The 17,236-nt window shown below is 51.1% G+C and overlaps 1 protein-coding gene across 1 annotated transcript; it reads left to right on the top strand.

Moving 5' to 3' along the window:
- Window positions 1-1,539: 1,539 nt before the first annotated feature.
- On the top strand, window positions 1,540-15,028 carry oclna (occludin a). The gene is made up of 9 exons (XM_056290584.1): window positions 1,540-1,555; window positions 2,120-2,239; window positions 2,365-3,007; window positions 3,159-3,326; window positions 10,062-10,192; window positions 11,204-11,389; window positions 11,519-11,690; window positions 14,099-14,140; window positions 14,855-15,028. Exons 2-9 carry the CDS (start codon window positions 2,187-2,189, stop codon window positions 14,951-14,953), a joined length of 1,494 nt encoding a protein of 497 aa, XP_056146559.1. The 5' UTR covers window positions 1,540-1,555; window positions 2,120-2,186; the 3' UTR covers window positions 14,954-15,028.
- Window positions 15,029-17,236: the final 2,208 nt, after the last annotated feature.

The raw sequence follows: 17,236 nt of genomic DNA, 5'->3' as shown, positions 1-17,236 counted from the left end.
TGAGGGTGGTCTAAGGACAGCATGTTGTGTTGCTGTGAAGCCACTGAGGCACATTTGTGATTTGTTATACTGGGCTATACAAATGCAGTTTGTCATCTAACCGGAAAGCAACAGTACAGTGACGTGTGAGGTATAGTGAGTACGACTATACACATGTGGTACGGGACTATACACATATGGTACGGGACTATACACATATGGTACGGGACTATACACAGGTGGTACGGGACTATACAGGTGGTACGGGACTACACAGCTGGTACGGGACTGTACACAGGTGGTACGGGACTATAGGGAGGTGGTACGGGACTACAGAGGTGATACGGGACTACAGAGGTGATACGGGACTACAGAGGTGGTACGGGACTACAGAGATGATACGGGACTACAGAGGTGATTCGGGACTATAGGGAGGTGGTACGGGACTACAGAGGCGGTACGGGACTACAGAGGTGATTCGGGACTATAGGGAGGCGGTACGGGACTATACAGAGGCGGTACGCGGGACGGCAGTAACACAGACACGCGCTCAACAAGACTAAACGGGTAAGAACTTCACAAAAGGATAAAATAAAAGGTACAGAAGAGCACACACAAAACTGAGAAAGAACTCGTATCATAAACTATCAAGTGATTCCTCTTTAAATGATTCATCACACGTGTTCACAGTGTTACTGCTTTTTGTCCTTCGTACGTTCGGGGGTCTTAACGTGCTCTTTAACTCCCCTGGAAGCCCAGAAAGGTTGGGAGTGAGAAAGCCCGGAAAGGTTGGGGGTGAGAAAGCCCAGAAAGGTTGGGGGTGAGAAAGCCCAGAAAGGTTGGGGGTGAGAAAACCCAGAAAGGTTGGGAGTGAGAAAGCCCAGAAAGGTTGGGGGTGAGAAAGCCCAGAAAGGTTTTGGGGGTGAGAAAGCCCAGAAAGGTTGTGGGGGTGAGAAAGCCCAGAAAGGTTGGGGGTGAGAAAGCCCAGAAAGGTTGTGGGGGTGAGAAAGCCCAGAAAGGTTGGGGGTGAGAAAGCCCAGAAAGGTTGGGGGTGAGAAAGCCCAGAAAGGTTGGGGGTGAGAAAGCCCAGAAAGGTTGGGGGTGCGTGAAATGTGCCGTGTGGGACGATGAGTGAGGCTCTCGTGCAGAGGGAAGGCTGCGCGCGGCAGCATTTCCCAGGTATTACTTGGCAGAAGGCGCGGCCGGTACTGGTACCATATGAATTCTGTAGCAACATCAAGGTCAACCAAGTCCACATCAAGGTTTCTGCAGTCGTGAACCGGAATCTGTAGCGCAGCAGCACACGAGTGTGGCGGAGTTGAGCGCGCGATGATCTCGTTGGTCAGGCGATAATCGTCACCGTTTCCGATACACGGACCTACCCGTTTTACTGACCTACCCGTTTTACTGACCTACCCGTTTTGCGCGACGCGTCGCTCACCTTTTGAAGGGGCGGGGCGGAGGCGACGCGCGTCATGGAGGTGGCCGGGGCGTGGCCTGGACTGGTTTTATATCCGCCGAAACGGTTTCAGGTGAAATATTTGAGGCGTGTCGGAGGAGCGGCGCTATCCTACAGGTGGGTTCTGCTGGCAAGTCCAGCACCGCGGGTTCTCTCGGTTCGCTCACTGCTTATTGTACTGACGGCTGGTGTGTTGGGTGCGGCTCGAATTAACAAAACCTTCCGTCCGCGGTGGGTCCGTGCTGTAATGCCGGTCCTGCGGAAGGCGGAGGCATCATTATGACGAACTAGACCGTCTCGCACCCGTTTTATGAGAGCCTGACCACAGCTGGGCCTGCGTTGCTCCAGGTCCCGCGTTGCTCCGGGTCCTGTGTTGCTCCGGGTCCCGCGTTACTCCGGGTCCTGCGTTGCTCCAGGTCCTGCGTGCTCCAGGTCCTGTGTTGCCCAGGTCCTGCGTGCACCAGGTCCCGTGCTGCTCCAGGTCCTGCGTGCTCCAGGTCCTGCGTTGCTCCAGGTCCTGCGTTGCTCCGGGTCCTGCGTTGCTCCGGGTCCTGCGTGCTCCAGGTCCTGCGTTGATGAAGGTTTCCTTGGCGTTTCACTGGAAAGGTTGCCAGGTCGAACATCACACTTGTAAAAAGCGCTCTTTTAACACTGCACGGTGATGAAATCCATGTGTTTCAGTTGAGCTGGTGCACGGAACAGCGGTCGAACCCCAGTCGAACCTCGGTCGAACCCCAGTGAAGCAGGGATGTCTTCCAGAGCCCACGGCAGCCCTCCTCCCTACGACTCGGACAACGGATAGTGAGTCTCCTTCCATGGACGTGTTGAATTTGCTTGATTTATCTTACCTGCTCGGCTGTTATGAATACTGCTCCCCTCTCTCTCTCCCCCCCCTCTCTCCCCCCCTCCTCTCTCTCTCTTTGTAGCAATGGTACCCCAAAACCAGCCTACTCCTACTACCCAGACGACGAATTCCAGCACTTCTACCGCTGGACCTCTCCACCGGGCATCCTCAAGATCATGGCCGTCATTGTCATTGTTCTGTGCCTGGCCATGTTCGCGTGTGTGGCCTCCACGCTGGCGTGGGACACCCAGGGAGGCCTGACTGGCTTCGGGGGCACCGGGTACGGCGGGACCTACGGAGGAGGCTTCGGCGGAGGCTACGGCACGTTTGGCGGCGGAGCCTATGGAGCCGGCAACAACTACGGCTACGGCGGACTCGGGGGCAATTACAACGATCCCCGGAAGGGCAAAGGATTCATCATCACCATGGCGGCCATCACCTTCATCTTCGCCCTCGTCGTCTTCATCATCGTCGTCTCGCGCCAGGGCTCGTCGGAGTCCAGGAGGTTCTACCTGGCGGTACTGATTGTGTGCGCCATCCTGGCGCTGCTGATGCTCATCGCGTCCATCGTGTACTTGATGGCGGTGAACCCCACGGCCCAGTCGTCCGGCTCGGTGTACGCCAGCCAGATCGCCGGCCTGTGCGCCCAGTACCAGCAGCCGCAGCCTCCGGGGGTGCTCGTCAACCAGTACCTCTACCACTACTGCGTCGTGGAGCCGCAGGAGGTAGGAACGCGTGTCTGTTGTTGCAGCCATGTCCTCAGTCTGTCTTGGTCTTAGTGCGTGTGCGTGCGTGTGCGTGCGGTCAGCGGGACACGCGGAAGTGCGTGAGCTGCGTGCCCCGCTTATGTCCCTCTGTCCTCCTCTTTCCCGCCAGGCGGTTGCGGTGGTGTGCGGCTTCCTGGTGACGGCGGCGCTCGTCGTCATGCTGGTGTTCGCCCTGAAGACGCGGCAGAAGATACGCAACTACGGCAAGAGCAACATCCTGTGGAAGAGGGTGAAGGTCATCGATGAAGACGTCCCCCCGCAGGACGTGGAGGCCTGGGTGAGTGTTAAAGGAGCTGCACATTTCAACGGCTTTTCACGTCCGTTGACGAGTTGCCCCCCTCCCCGTGTCCTCTTGCCCCCCCCCCGCCGTGCTCCCCCCCCGGAGACAAAACCCAATAAAGCGGTGTGAGTTTGAAAACCTGATGCCGACCCCGGCCACATGGGGGTCGTGTGTATGAGAGGGGTGGGTGTGCCTGCCTGCTGGCTTGTACGGCAGTGCAACAATAGTGTGTGTGTGTGTGTTTGTGTCGCTCCGAGTGGCCCAACCTGTTTGGTATCAGTCAGCGGTGTGCCGGGAGGGGGAGGAGCAGGAAGACCTGACTCTCCCTCCCCCCCCTCCCCTCCCACCCTCCCTCCCTCGGGAGCTTGGTTTCTGGGTGTGCTCTCTGCGCGCCTTGTGTCGCCTCAACACACCAAATGGACGTCCGACGAAACGCTGACGTCACTGGGCTCCTCGCCCCGAGTTCCCCGTGCGGGACGCCCGTCCGTCCGTCCGTCCGTCCGTGGTGAGCCACGCGTTGTGCTCCTGACACTGCATTCACACACCCTGCTTACCCGCCACTCACCATGCTCACTAGCTCTCTGTGTTTATATTTATTAATTATATAGTATATACATATACATACATGTGTATGTATATGTATATATATATATATATCTATATATATTATATAGTATATATGTTATATATATACACTACCGTTCAAAAGTTTGGGATCACCCAAACAATTTTGTGTTTTCCATGAAAAGTCACACTTATTCACCACCATATGTTGTGAAATGAATAGAAAATAGAGTCAAGACATTGACAAGGTTAGAAATAATGATTTGTATTTGAAATAAGATTTTTTTTACATCAAACTTTGCTTTCGTCAAAGAATCCTCCATTTGCAGCAATTACAGCATTGCAGACCTTTGGCATTCTAGCTGTTAATTTGTTGAGGTAATCTGGAGAAATTGCACCCCACGCTTCCAGAAGCAGCTCCCACAAGTTGGATTGGTTGGATGGGCACTTCTTGCGTACCATACGGTCAAGCTGCTCCCACAACAGCTCAATGGGGTTCAGATCTGGTGACTGCGCTGGCCACTCCATTACCGATAGAATACCAGCTGCCTGCTTCTGCTCTAAATAGTTCTTGCACAATTTGGAGGTGTATTTAGGGTCATTGTCCTGTTGTAGGATGAAATTGGCTCCAATCAAGCGCTGTCCACTGGGTATGGCATGGCGTTGCAAAATGGAGTGATAGCCTTCCTTATTCAGAATCCCTTTTACCCTGTACAAATCTCCCACCTTACCAGCACCAAAGCAACCCCAGACCATCACATGACCTCCACCATGCTTAACAGATGGCGTCAGGCATTCTTCCAGCATCTTTTCATTTGTTCTGCGTCTCACAAACGTTATTCTTTGTGATCCAAACACCTCAAACTTGGATTCATCCGTCCACAACACTTTTTTCCAGTCTTCCTCTGTCCAATGTCTGTGTTCTTTTGCCCATCTTAATCTTCTTCTTTTATTGGTCAGTCTCAGATACGGCTTTTTCTTTGCCACTCTGCCCTGAAGCCCAGAATCCCGCAGCCGCCTCTTCACTGTAGATGTTGACACTGGTGTTTTGCGGGTACTATTTAATGAAGATGCCAGTTGGGGACCTGTGAGGCGTCTGTTTCTCAAACTAGAGACTCTAATGTACTTATCTTCTTGCTCAGTTGTGCAACGCGGCCTCCCACTTCTTTTTCTACTCTGGTTAGAGCCTGTTTGTGCTGTCCTCTGAAGGGAGTAGTACACACCGGTGTAGGAAATCTTCAATTTCTTAGCAATTTCTCGCATGGAATAGCCTTCATTTCTAAGAACAAGAATAGACTGTCGAGTTTCAGATGAAAGTTCTCTTTTTCTGGCCATTTTGAGCGTTTAATTGACCCCACAAATGTGATGCTCCAGAAACTCAATCTGCTCAAAGGAAGGTCAGTTTTGTAGCTTCTGTAACGAGCTAAACTGTTTTCAGATGTGTGAACATGATTGCACAAGGGTTTTCTAATCATCAATTAGCCTTCTGAGCCAATGAGCAAACACATTGTACCATTAGAACACTGGAGTGATAGTTGCTTGAAATGGGCCTCTATACACCTATGTAGATATTGCACCAAAAACCAGACATTTGCAGCTAGAATAGTCATTTACCACATTAGCAATGTATAGAGTGTATTTCTTTAAAGTTAAGACTAGTTTAAAGTTATCTTCATTGAAAAGTACAGTGCTTTTCCTTCAAAAATATGGACATTTCAATGTGATCCCAAACTTTTGAACGGTAGTGTATATATATGTGTGTGTGTGTACATACATACATACATACATACACACACACACACACACACACACACACACACGTATGTGTATTTGTTTATTTATGTTATATGGTATGTATGTGTGTATATATATATATATACACATACATATATGTATATACTCATTGCTATATACTATATGTGTGTGTGTGTGTGAGTGAGTATATTAGAGGGACAGCTCAGGTTGGACGGTTTGGAGACAAAACAAGAGAGACAAGATGGAGATGGTGTGGACATGTGTGGAGGAGAGATGCTGGGTATACTGGGAGAAGGATGCTGAATATGGAGCTGCCAGGGAAGAGGAGAAGAGGAAGGCCGAAGAGGAGGTTTATGGAGGTGGTGAGGGAGGACATGCAGGTGGCTGGTGTGACAGAGGAAGATGCAGAGGACAGGAAGAGATGGAGACGGATGATCCGCTGTGGCGCCCCCGACAGTAGTAGTAGTAGTAGTACATGCACCTACATGGTTGGTTTGAAGATAAATCACATTAATTCACAGTGATGGTAGGATTCAGGATGGGTGGTCAGTTTGTGTTGTAGGAGGAGCAGGTGAGACTTGTGCTGTGACCCGCCAGCCCTGTGGCCTGCAGACATGCAGCACCAGGAGAGGAGCACCACACCGAGGCTCGGAGGGGCACCTCCACACGTCTCTGGCCTGCAGACATGCAGCACCAGGAGAGGAGCACCACACCGAGGCTCGGGGGGGGGCACCTCCACGTCTCTGGCCTGCAGACATGCAGCACCAGGAGAGGAGCACCACACCGAGGCTCGGAGGGGGCACCTCCACACGTCTCTGGCCTGCAGACATGCAGCACCAGGAGAGGAGCACCACACCGAGGCTCGGAGGGGGCACCTCCACACGTCTCTGGCCTGCAGACATGCAGCACCAGGAGAGGAGCACCACACCGAGGCTCGGAGGGGCACCTCCACACGTCTGTGGTCTGCAGACATGCAGCACCAGGAGAGGAGCACCACACCGAGGCTCGGGGGGGGCACCTCCACACGTCTCTGGCCTGCAGACATGCAGCACCAGTTGAGGAGCACCACACCGAGGCTCGGGGGGGGCACCTCCACACGTCTCTGGCCTGCAGACATGCAGCACCAGGAGAGGAGCACCACACCGAGGCTCGGGGGGGGCACCTCCACACGTCTCTGGCCTGCAGACATGCAGCACCAGGAGAGGAGCACCACACCGAGGCTCGGGAGGGGGCACCTCCACACGTCTCTGGCCTGCAGACATGCAGCACCAGGAGAGGAGCACCACACCGAGGCTCGGAGGGGGCACCTCCACACGTCTCTGGCCTGCAGACATGCAGCACCAGGAGAGGAGCACCACACCGAGGCTCGGAGGGGGCACCTCCACACGTCTCTGGCCTGCAGACATGCAGCACCAGGAGAGGAGCACCACACCGAGGCTCGGGGGGGCACCTCCACACGTCTCTGGCCTGCAGACATGCAGCACCAGGAGAGGAGCACCACACCGAGGCTCGGAGGGGGCACCTCCACACGTCTCTGGTCTGCAGACATGCAGCACCAGGAGAGGAGCACCACACCGAGGCTCGGGGGGGGCACCTCCACACGTCTCTGGCCTGCAGACATGCAGCACCAGGAGAGGAGCACCACACCGAGGCTCGGGGGGGGGCACCTCCACACGTCTCTGGCCTGCAGACATGCAGCACCAGGAGAGGAGCACCACACCGAGGCTCGGAGGGGGCACCTCCACACGTCTTGTGGGAATCACTCTGGAAGTGCTGACACGGTGTTGTGGCCTGCATCCCACGCTCAGAGTGTTGTTCTTTCGCCACTGTGAGGGTGCAGCGTCATATGGCGGTGGTGCAGAGCCTTTCTGCAGGCCTTTCACTTCTGCCTCAGCTGGTGAGCAATCTTTAAATGTGTGTCTGTTTGAATAGCAAGCCACCTATGGCACGACATTAGAGGAACCCGCAGCTTATGATGTCGCCATACTTGTTTTAATGCTGAGTTTACTGATTCTGTTGGTCAGGGATTCTGAAGTGTGGGCCGCGGCCCCTAGTGGGCGGTTAAAGTTGTTAAAATGTTAATTTTGGAGTCAGTCGTTTCCTAACAGACATACTAACTTATGTAATGTACTGGGTATTTATCTGGTAATGTACTGGGTATTTATCTGGTAATGTACTGGGTATTTATCTGGTAATGTACTGGGTATTTATCTGGTAATGTACTGAGTATTTATCTTGTAATGTATTGGGTATTTATCTTGTAATGTATTGGGTATTTATCTGGTAATGTACTGGGTATTTATCTGGTAATGTACTGGGTATTTATCTGGTAATGTACTGGGTATTTATCTGGTGATGTACTTGGTATTTATCTGGTAATGTACTGGGTATTTATCTTGTAATGTACTGGGTATTTATCTGGTAATGTACTGGGTATTTATCTGGTAATGTACTGGGTATTTATCTGGTAATGTACTGGGTATTTATCTGGTAATGTACTGGGTATTTATCTTGACAGAATGTAGAGTTTAAAAACCACGGTCATTGTGGGTAGGAGTGAAATCCCCGTTGCTCTGGTGTGAAAGTACTGCAGGTGTTGTTCTGGTGTGAAAGTACTGCAGTTGTTGTTCTGGTGTGAAGGTACTGCAGGTGTTGCTCTGGTGTGAAGGTACTGCAGGTGTTGTTCTGGTGTGAAAGTACTGCAGGTGTCGTTCTGGTGTGAAAGTACTGCAGGTGTTGCTCTGGTGTGAAGGTACTGCAGGTGTTGTTCTGGTGTGAAAGTACTGCAGGTGTTGTTCTGGTGTGAAGGTACTGCAGGTATTGTTCTGGTGTGCAGGTACTGCAGGTGTCGTTCTGGTGTGAAGGCACTGCAGGTGTCATTCTGGGGTGAAGGTACTGCAGGTGTCGTTCTGGTGTGAAAGTACTGCAGGTGTCATTCTGGTGTGAAGGTACTGCAGGTGTTGTTCTGGTGTGAAGGTACTGCAGGTGTCGTTCTGGTGTGAAGGTACTGCAGGTGTTGTTCTGGTGTGAAAGTACTGCAGGTGTCATTCTGGTGTGAAGGTACTGCAGGTGTTGTTCTGGTGTGCAGGTACTGCAGGTGTCGTTCTGGTGTGAAGGTACTGCAGGTGTCGTTCTGGTGTGAAGGTACTGCAGGTGTTGTTCTGGTGTGAAGGTACTGCAGGTGTCGTTCTGGTGTGAAGGTACTGCAGGTATTGTTCTGGTGTGCAGGTACTGCAGGTGTCGTTCTGGTGCGAAGGCACTGCAGGTGTCATTCTGGGGTGAAGGTACTGCAGGTGTTGTTCTGGTGTGAAAGTACTGCAGGTGTCATTCTGGTGTGAAGGTACTGCAGGTGTTGTTCTGGTGTGAAGGTACTGCAGGTGTCGTTCTGGTGTGAAGGTACTGCAGGTGTTGTTCTGGTGTGAAAGTACTGCAGGTGTCATTCTGGTGTGAAGGTACTGCAGGTGTTGTTCTGGTGTGCAGGTACTGCAGGTGTCGTTCTGGTGTGAAGGCACTGCAGGTGTCATTCTGGGGTGAAGGTACTGCAGGTGTCATTCTGGGGTGAAGGTACTGCAGGTGTCGCTCTGGTGTTAAGGTACTGCAGGTGTTGTTCTAGTGTGAAGGTACTGCAGGTGTCTCTCTGGTGTGCAGGTACTGCAGGTGTCTCTCTGGGGTGAAGGTACTGCAGGTGTTGTTTTTGGGTGAAGGTACTGCAGGTGTCATTCTGGGGTGCAGGTACTGCAGGTGTCGTTCTGGTGTGCAGGTACTGCAGGTGTCGTTCTGGTGTGAAGGTACTGCAGGTGGGCTGCGAGAGGTTGTTTACAATAAGTAAAGAAAAAGTTTTTAACTTTCAATTTTGTAATTTCTTTTAAATTGTTTTGAATTACCATAAAATAATCATGATAGAACAGTTGTATTTCAAAAAGTAACTAATAAAACAGAGCAGAGGGTTCAGACTACATGTTGTTGGCCACTGACCTGACCTGTCGTCGGTCTGGGAGGTAGCTCGTATCCCATCGCTGGCGGCGAATTGTGACTGGAAGCCCACCCTGCTTCTGGCAAGACTATTGAGGGTCGTAGCCACCGGCTGCAGGACCCGGTGACGGTGCACCCTGTACAGGGAGATACTTCCTCTTGGTCTGGTGTGTTGATCGGACTTGTGTTTAAGGGTTGCCACGGCATTCTTACATGTGGGAACAGCTGCTGTAGGTCATTTACTGACGCTTCGTGTTGTTGGAGGAGCCGTATCTAGAATAATCTTTTATTCTTTTTTCTACTTTTTTTTTGGAGTGTTACAAAATATTGTAAAGTAGTCAAGTTTTCACTACAAAAATACAGTCGTGCCACGTGTAGTGTAATTAAGATAAACATGGACCTGCTCATGAACTATTTAGCATATCTGTCCTCCCCCCACAGGTGAACAATGTGTCGTCTGCCCCTGAGGTACTCCCAATGTCTGACTACCCGGAGAAGCTAGCAGGATCCGAGAGCCACCTGGATCACAGCAGCTCCAACTACGATAAACCACCCTACAGATACAGCCCAGCGTGAGTACTTCAACCGGGGCCCTGCTCCACTTACCAGCTTAAACCAGAACCATCTGCTCCACTTATCAGCTTAAACCAGAACCATCTGCTCCACTTACCAGCTTAAACCAGAACCATCTGCTCCACTTACCAGCTTAAACCAGAACCATCTGCTCCACTTACCAGCTTAAACCAGAACCATCTGCTCCACTTACCAGCTTAAACCAGAACCATCTGCTCCACTTATCAGCTTAAACCAGAACCATCTGCTCCACTTACCAGCTTAAACCAGAACCATTGCACCTTGCAGAAAGTACACTTTGCCAGCTTGTGCTCCACAGTGTCTTTCTGCTGTGTTGCGCTACGGTGCAGGTGGCAGTGCAAGAAGTGCAACGCTCAGTGGCAGCAGCGTTGGGGGGGGGGGTCTGGATTCTAACTATGTGAGCAGTTTGCAGACTACAGAACAGCTTGCTGAAACATGTTCCCATGCAAGAACAAACAAAACAGGAACCTGGGTATGTGGTGTTTTCCACACACACACTAGTCACAGGGACTGAGAGGTTGTCGCTCAGTGGAATGAAGCTCATCTGGTGGTTTCACTTCCCCTGCGTGACAGCAGCGAGACAGTAGGGGAAAAGACAGGAAGTCATTGTTCCCCTTATCTTACCCCTCCAAGCTGATCTTACCCCTCCAAACTGATCTGACCCCTCCGAGCTGATCTGACCCTTAGAGCATTTAAAGATGGCCACCGTCTTCGATGTGATTTTTGGAATCTGAAGCTAGAAGCCTCGCCAAAACTAAATCCAGCAAATTTACTGCCGGTTTTACGAGCTCTTCTTCCCGTGGGTGTGGGTGAAGTCGTGGCTTTATTCCTGCTTCTTCTTCTGTTCTTCGGTTGCTGCAGTAAGGTGGTAGTGTGCAGTTGTTTACATGTGTCTTGCTCAGTAAAAGAAGGTTGACTCCACTCGTCCGGACACGGCGGTGCACCCGGATGAGCGGGGCTGTTTAAATACCTCCTCACTTATCTCGCAGGCTTCCAGTGGAGCAAGAGTTGCCAGTGCGAGATAGTTTGCCCTACAGTGGTAACTCAGAGGTGGCCAGCTCAGGGGGGAGAGCCAAAAACAGGCGGCCTGGTAGAACCCGTCAAGCTGATGGACAGGACTACGACACCGACTACGCCTCCTCTGGAGATGAGCTCGATGACAATGACTTTGACAGGTATGGAACCATCACGGACGGGTGCTGACACCGGGTGGAGTCGGGTCACCTGCAGTTTTCTGCTATTAAACGTTTCATTCTCTCCCCCTCTACCTCCCCCTCTGTGCACCTTTTTGTTTTTTGCTTTAGTGAATTTCCTCCCATAGCGAATGAGCAGCAGCGTACCGAGTACAGGCGTGAGTTTGACCAGGACCATCAGGAGTACAAGGAGCTGCAGGCTGAGCTGGACGCCATCAATAAGAACCTGTCGAAGGTCCACAGGGAGCTGGATGAGTTGCAGGAGGGCAGTCCACAGTATCTGGTGAGATCCTGACCATCTGTGTTCACTGGCCTCAGCGCTTGAGACATCAGCAAACCAAAAAAAAAAAAAACCTGCAGCTCAGTGGGTCTGTTTGAGACGCCACCACGACTCAAACTTCCTCGCCTGTGGCGGAGATGAGCACCGACGTGAGCCGGGTCAGTGTGTCTGGCGATCTGGCCACTTGCTGCAGCAACTCGGCAGCTCGTCAGACGAGACGAATGGTGGTGAACGGGGTCGGCGAGCGAACACGATGCGTCAGAATGCTGTGTCTGCCGACCTTTGGTCCGTCTTCACCGGCCGGCACGGCGTTCTCTGACGGCTCCGTTTGCTGGGGAGTCTTGGTGTGCCGTCTGTCAGGGGAGCGTGCCTATGTTCCCACAGCCCGATATTCCCACAGCCCTATATTCCCACAGCCCTATGTTCCCACAGCCCTATGTTCCCACAGCCCTATATTCCCACAGCCCGATATTCCCACAGCCTGATATTCCCACATCCCTATGTTCCCACAGCCCTATGTTCCCACAGCCCTATATTCCCACAGCCCTATGTTCCCACAGCCCTATGTTCCCACAGCCCTATATTCCCACAGCCCTATGTTCCCACAGCCCTATGTTCCCACAGCCCTATATTCCCACAGCCCGATATTCCCACAGCCCGATATTCCCACAGCCCTATATTCCCACAGCCCGATATTCCCACAGCCCGATATTCCCACAGCCCTATGTTCCCACAGCCCTATATTCCCACAGCCCTATAATCCCACAGCCCTCTGTTCCCACAGCCCTATGTTCCCACAGCCCTATGTTCCCACAACCCTATATTCCCACAGCCCTATATTCCCACAGCCCTATGTTCCCACAGCCCTATGTTCCCACAGCCATATGTTCCCACAGCCCTATGTTCCCACAGTCCTATATTCCCACAGCCCTATGTTCCCACAGCCCTATGTTCCCACAGCCCTATGTTCCTACAGTCCTATATTCCCACAGCCCTATATTCCCACAGTCCTATATTCCCACAGCCCTATGTTCCCACAGCCCTATGTTCCCACAGCCCTATATTCCCACAGTCCTATATTCCCACAGCCCTATGTTCCTACAGTCCTATATTCCCACAGTCCTATATTCCCACAGCCCTATGTTCCCACAGCCCTATGTTCCCACAGCCCTATATTCCCACAGCCCTATGTTCCCACAGCCCTATGTTCCCACAGCCCTATATTCCCACAGCCCTATGTTCCCACAGCCCTATATTCCCACATTTCTAAGATTTTTTTCAAAATTAGGCCCTGTGTTCCCACAGCCCTAACCCTAACCCTAACCCTTTTGAGAAAAATCTTAGAATTAAGAAAAATCTTAGAAATGTGGGAACAGAGGGCTGTGGGAACAGAGGGCCTAATTTTCAAAATTTTCAGTGAAAAAAAATTCTTAGAAATGTGGGAACATAGGGCTGTGGGAATATAGGGCTGTGGGAACATAGGGCTGTGGGAACATAGGGCTGTGGGAATATAGGACTGTGGGAATATCGGGCTGTGGGAATATAGGACTGTAGGAACATAGGGCTGTGGGAACATAGGGCTGTGGGAATATAGGACTGTGGGAATATAGGGCTGTAGGAACATAGGGCTGTGGGAATATAGGGCTGTGGGAACATAGGGCTGTGGGAACATAGGGCTGTGGGAATATAGGACTGTGGGAATATAGGGCTGTGGGAATATAGGACTGTAGGAATATAGGGCTGTGGGAACATAGGGCTGTGGGAACATAGGGCTGTGGGAATATAGGACTGTGGGAACATAGGGCTGACCCCGTCTGTCAGAGGTGCGCCAGCGCTCCCCATCAAGCCCAGCAGCTGTGAGGCCCAGCGGAGGTCTGTGAGCAGAGAAAGCACCAGACATACATGAAGGGTGTGCAGTGTTGTGTCAGAAACCACTTTGTAAATGCTGCGTTGTGTAGTTTTGTTAGCTGGCCCTGTTCGTTTCTATTCGCTGACAAGCTGCCACATCGCTGCAGCAGCATGCCTCGTCTCTGCACAGGAGACCCACTGACCAGGATAACAATAATAATAATGATGACTTTATTTATAGGGCGCTTTTCTAAAACTATATATACTATAGAGAAACTATGTATACCTACTGGTGATGATGTCGTCCCGTCTCAGAAACCCAAACCATCCTTTCAACAAAGACATTAAGTTGTGTGTTTTTATATTGATATTGTTGCAAATTTGGGGGGCAACCACAGGAACTGCCGCAGCCGGGACGCGAACCCGTGTCTCCCGCACCGCTAACCACTCGACTAAAGGGTCCGACCCGTTAGCCAAGGGCTAACGTGTCTACTTATCCATGCATGTTGCAATATATTTGCCCTGATTGACTCACTATAAATTGAAGTGTCCTCCCTTCACAGGATGCCCTGGATGACTACAACCGGCTGAAGGACACCAAGAAGGTATTCAGGGCTGCTGAGGCAATATATAGGGCTGCAGAATCCGTTATATATTAAAAAACAAAACAAAAGTGGCGCAGTGGCTAGTGCAGTCACCTCACAGCAAGAAGGTCCTGGGTTCGAACCCCGGGGTAGTCCAACCTCGAGGGTCGTCCCGGGTCGTCCTCTGTGTGGAGTTTGCATGTTCTCCCGGTGTCTGCGTGGGTTTCCTCCAGGTGCTCCAGTTTCCTCCCACAGTCCAAAGACATGTAGGTCAGGTGGATCGGCTGTACTAAATTGTCCCTAGGTGTGTGTGTGTGTGTGTTTGTGTTTGTGTGTGTGTGTGTGTGTGTGTGTGTGTGTGTGTGTGTGTGTGTGTGTGTGTGTGTGTGTGTGTGTGTGTGTGTGTGTGTGTGTGTGTGTGTCTCCCCGCCTGCCTCCCAATGACTGCTGGGATAGGCTCCAGCATCCTGTGACCCTATTTAGGACAAGCGGTTTGGATGAATGGATGGATGGGAGGAAAAAAAGAGTTGGGATCCAGTTTCTCCATGGAAACGCTATGCTATGCTATGCTAAGTCAAGCATAACAGAGTACACAGTGTAATAACATTCCTTCATACATGGACATGCTATGCTAAGTCAAGCATAACGGAGTACACAGTGTAATAACGTTCCTTCGTACAAGTTTCAGAGAACATAAAGCAAGCCTTCATGTTTGCTGGTGTGTTGTTTCTCCAGTCTGCAGATTATCAACTGAGGAAGCGCCGGTGTAAGTACCTGAAGTCCAAATTGTCCCACATCAAGAAGATGGTCAGTAATTACGACCACAGGGCCTGAGCGACTGACTCCGTGAAGGATGTGGGCTTCTTCCAACAAGGGACCATATAAGGATGATCGCTGTCAGGAGCAGGTTTGGGGTTTTATGGAGGTGGAGCGAGCCAGAGAATGGACTGTGGAGCCACATGTCCACACTACAGACACACACACACACACACACACACACACACACAGATGGCTGTCCTGGTGTAAGGCCGTGTGTTGAAAGTAATCGTTTGTAAATAACAGTATCATGGACCTTGATCGTCTTTTTATTTAACCTTTTCTGATCATAACACGCAAGCTGTCTTCACAGCTGGAGCAGATGTTCCACACTGTCCTGTTAACTTTTGTACCTCATCTCCTGTCCTTACCTCGTCTCCTGTCCTTACCTCGTCTCCTGTGTTTACCTCGTCTCCTGTCCTTACCTCATCTCCTGTGTTTACCTCGTCTCCTGTCCTTACCTCATCTCCTGTCTTTACCTCATCTCCTGTCCTTACCTCGTCTCCTGTCCTTACCTCATCTCCTGTCTTTACCTCATCTCCTGTCCTTACCTCGTCTCCTGTCCTTACCTCGTCTCCTGTCCTTACCTCGTCTCCTGTTCTTACCTCGTCTCCTGTCCTTACCTCGTCTCCTGTCTTTACCTCGTCTCCTGTCCTTACCTCGTCTCCCGTCTCTACCTCGTCTCCTGTCTTTACCTCGTCTCCTGTCCTTACCTCGTCTCCTGTCCTTACCTCATCTCCTGTCCTTACCTCGTCTCCTGTCCTTACCTCGTCTCCCGTCTCTACCTCGTCTCCTGTCCTTACCTCGTCTCTCGTCTCTACCTCGTCTCCTGTCCTTACCTCGTCTCCTGTCCTTACCTCATCTCCCGTCATTCTCTCGTCTCCTGTCCTTACCTCGTCTCCTGTCCTTACCTCGTCTCCTGTCCTTACCTCATCTCCCGTCCTTACCTCGTCTCCTGTCCTTACCTCATCTCCCGTCCTTACCTCGTCTCCTGTCCTTACCTCATCTCCCGTCTCTACCTCATCTCCCGTCTTTACCTCGTCTCCTGTCCTTACCTCATCTCCTGTCTTTACCTCATCTCCTGTCTTTACCTCATCTCCTGTCTTTACCTCATCTCCTGTCTTTACCTCGTCTCCTGTCCTTACTTTGTCTCCTGTCTTTACCTCATCTTCTGTCCTTACCTCATCTCCTGTCTTTACCTAGTCTCCTTTCCTTACCTCGTCTCCCATCTCTACCTCGTCTCCTGTCCTTACCTTGTCTCCTGTCTTTACCTCATCTCCTGTCCTTACCTCATCTCCTGTCTTTACCTCATCTCCTGTTCTTACCTCATCTCCTGTCCTTACCTTGTCTCCTGTCCTTACCTCGTCTCCTGTCCTTACCTTGTCTCCTGTCTTTACCTCAGCCCATACTTGGGATTTCGCTGTTCCAGGGGAGAATGTGTACTATATGTGGGAAACACTTGTTTTAATCTTCAGAAAGTTGTTTTTTGTGTGGCAACAATAAGATGTGTGTTATGCTGGTCTTCCCTGTGTGTTGGTAAAAGAACAGACGTGACACTTCTGACTTGATGATCTTCTTTTGAACATTTTAATTCATTATTTCTTTTGACATTTATTGTAATAAATGATTAACATGGTTTTTGTGGGTTCTTGAAGTACATCAGCTGTGCAGTACCACCTGGGTATGGAGACGTTCTAGCAGATAGTTGTGGTTTATTTTGCTTTTCACTCAGGCTTGTTTAGAATATAAATCATCAAAAGTTCATCATTTGTGCAAAAAAAATGCATCTTTTTCTTTACCTTTTTGGTGCTTTGGACACTGTTCAGCCTAAGAGTGAATCTTAATCCTCACACATCAGCAGTCGCAGGGGCGAGAGGTCAGCTCTCCTCAAGACTCGTGGCAAGGTGTCTGACCCCTTGTTAAGAAAGTGGGCGCCGCTCAGGGAACAGTCTTACACAGCATGGCCAGGCTTCTTATCACGGTCAGACCTCTTCAGATGGCTCTGCTCTTGCTGGGCATATTCTAAATGGCAGTGATCAGGCTTGTACACAGGAAGTTGACGTATTTGTCAGCTGATGTAAGGATAACTACCTTAAGCAGCACAGTGGCCCAGTGGTTAGCAGTGTTGCCTCACAGCAAGAAGGTCCTGGCTTCGAACCCCAGGCCGCCCCAGGTCCTTTCGGTGTGGAGTTTGCATGTTCTCCCTGTGTCGGCGTGGGTATCCTCCCACCATCAAAAAGACATGCATGTTAGGGTTAATACTCCTGCCTGTGCCCCTGAGCAAGGCAGTGGATAGAAGAA

This window comes from Lampris incognitus, chromosome 12 (genome assembly GCF_029633865.1).
Source record: "Lampris incognitus isolate fLamInc1 chromosome 12, fLamInc1.hap2, whole genome shotgun sequence".
Classification (NCBI taxonomy): Eukaryota; Metazoa; Chordata; class Actinopteri; order Lampriformes; family Lampridae; genus Lampris; species Lampris incognitus.
This window is presented reverse-complemented; position numbering and strand designations above follow the sequence as displayed.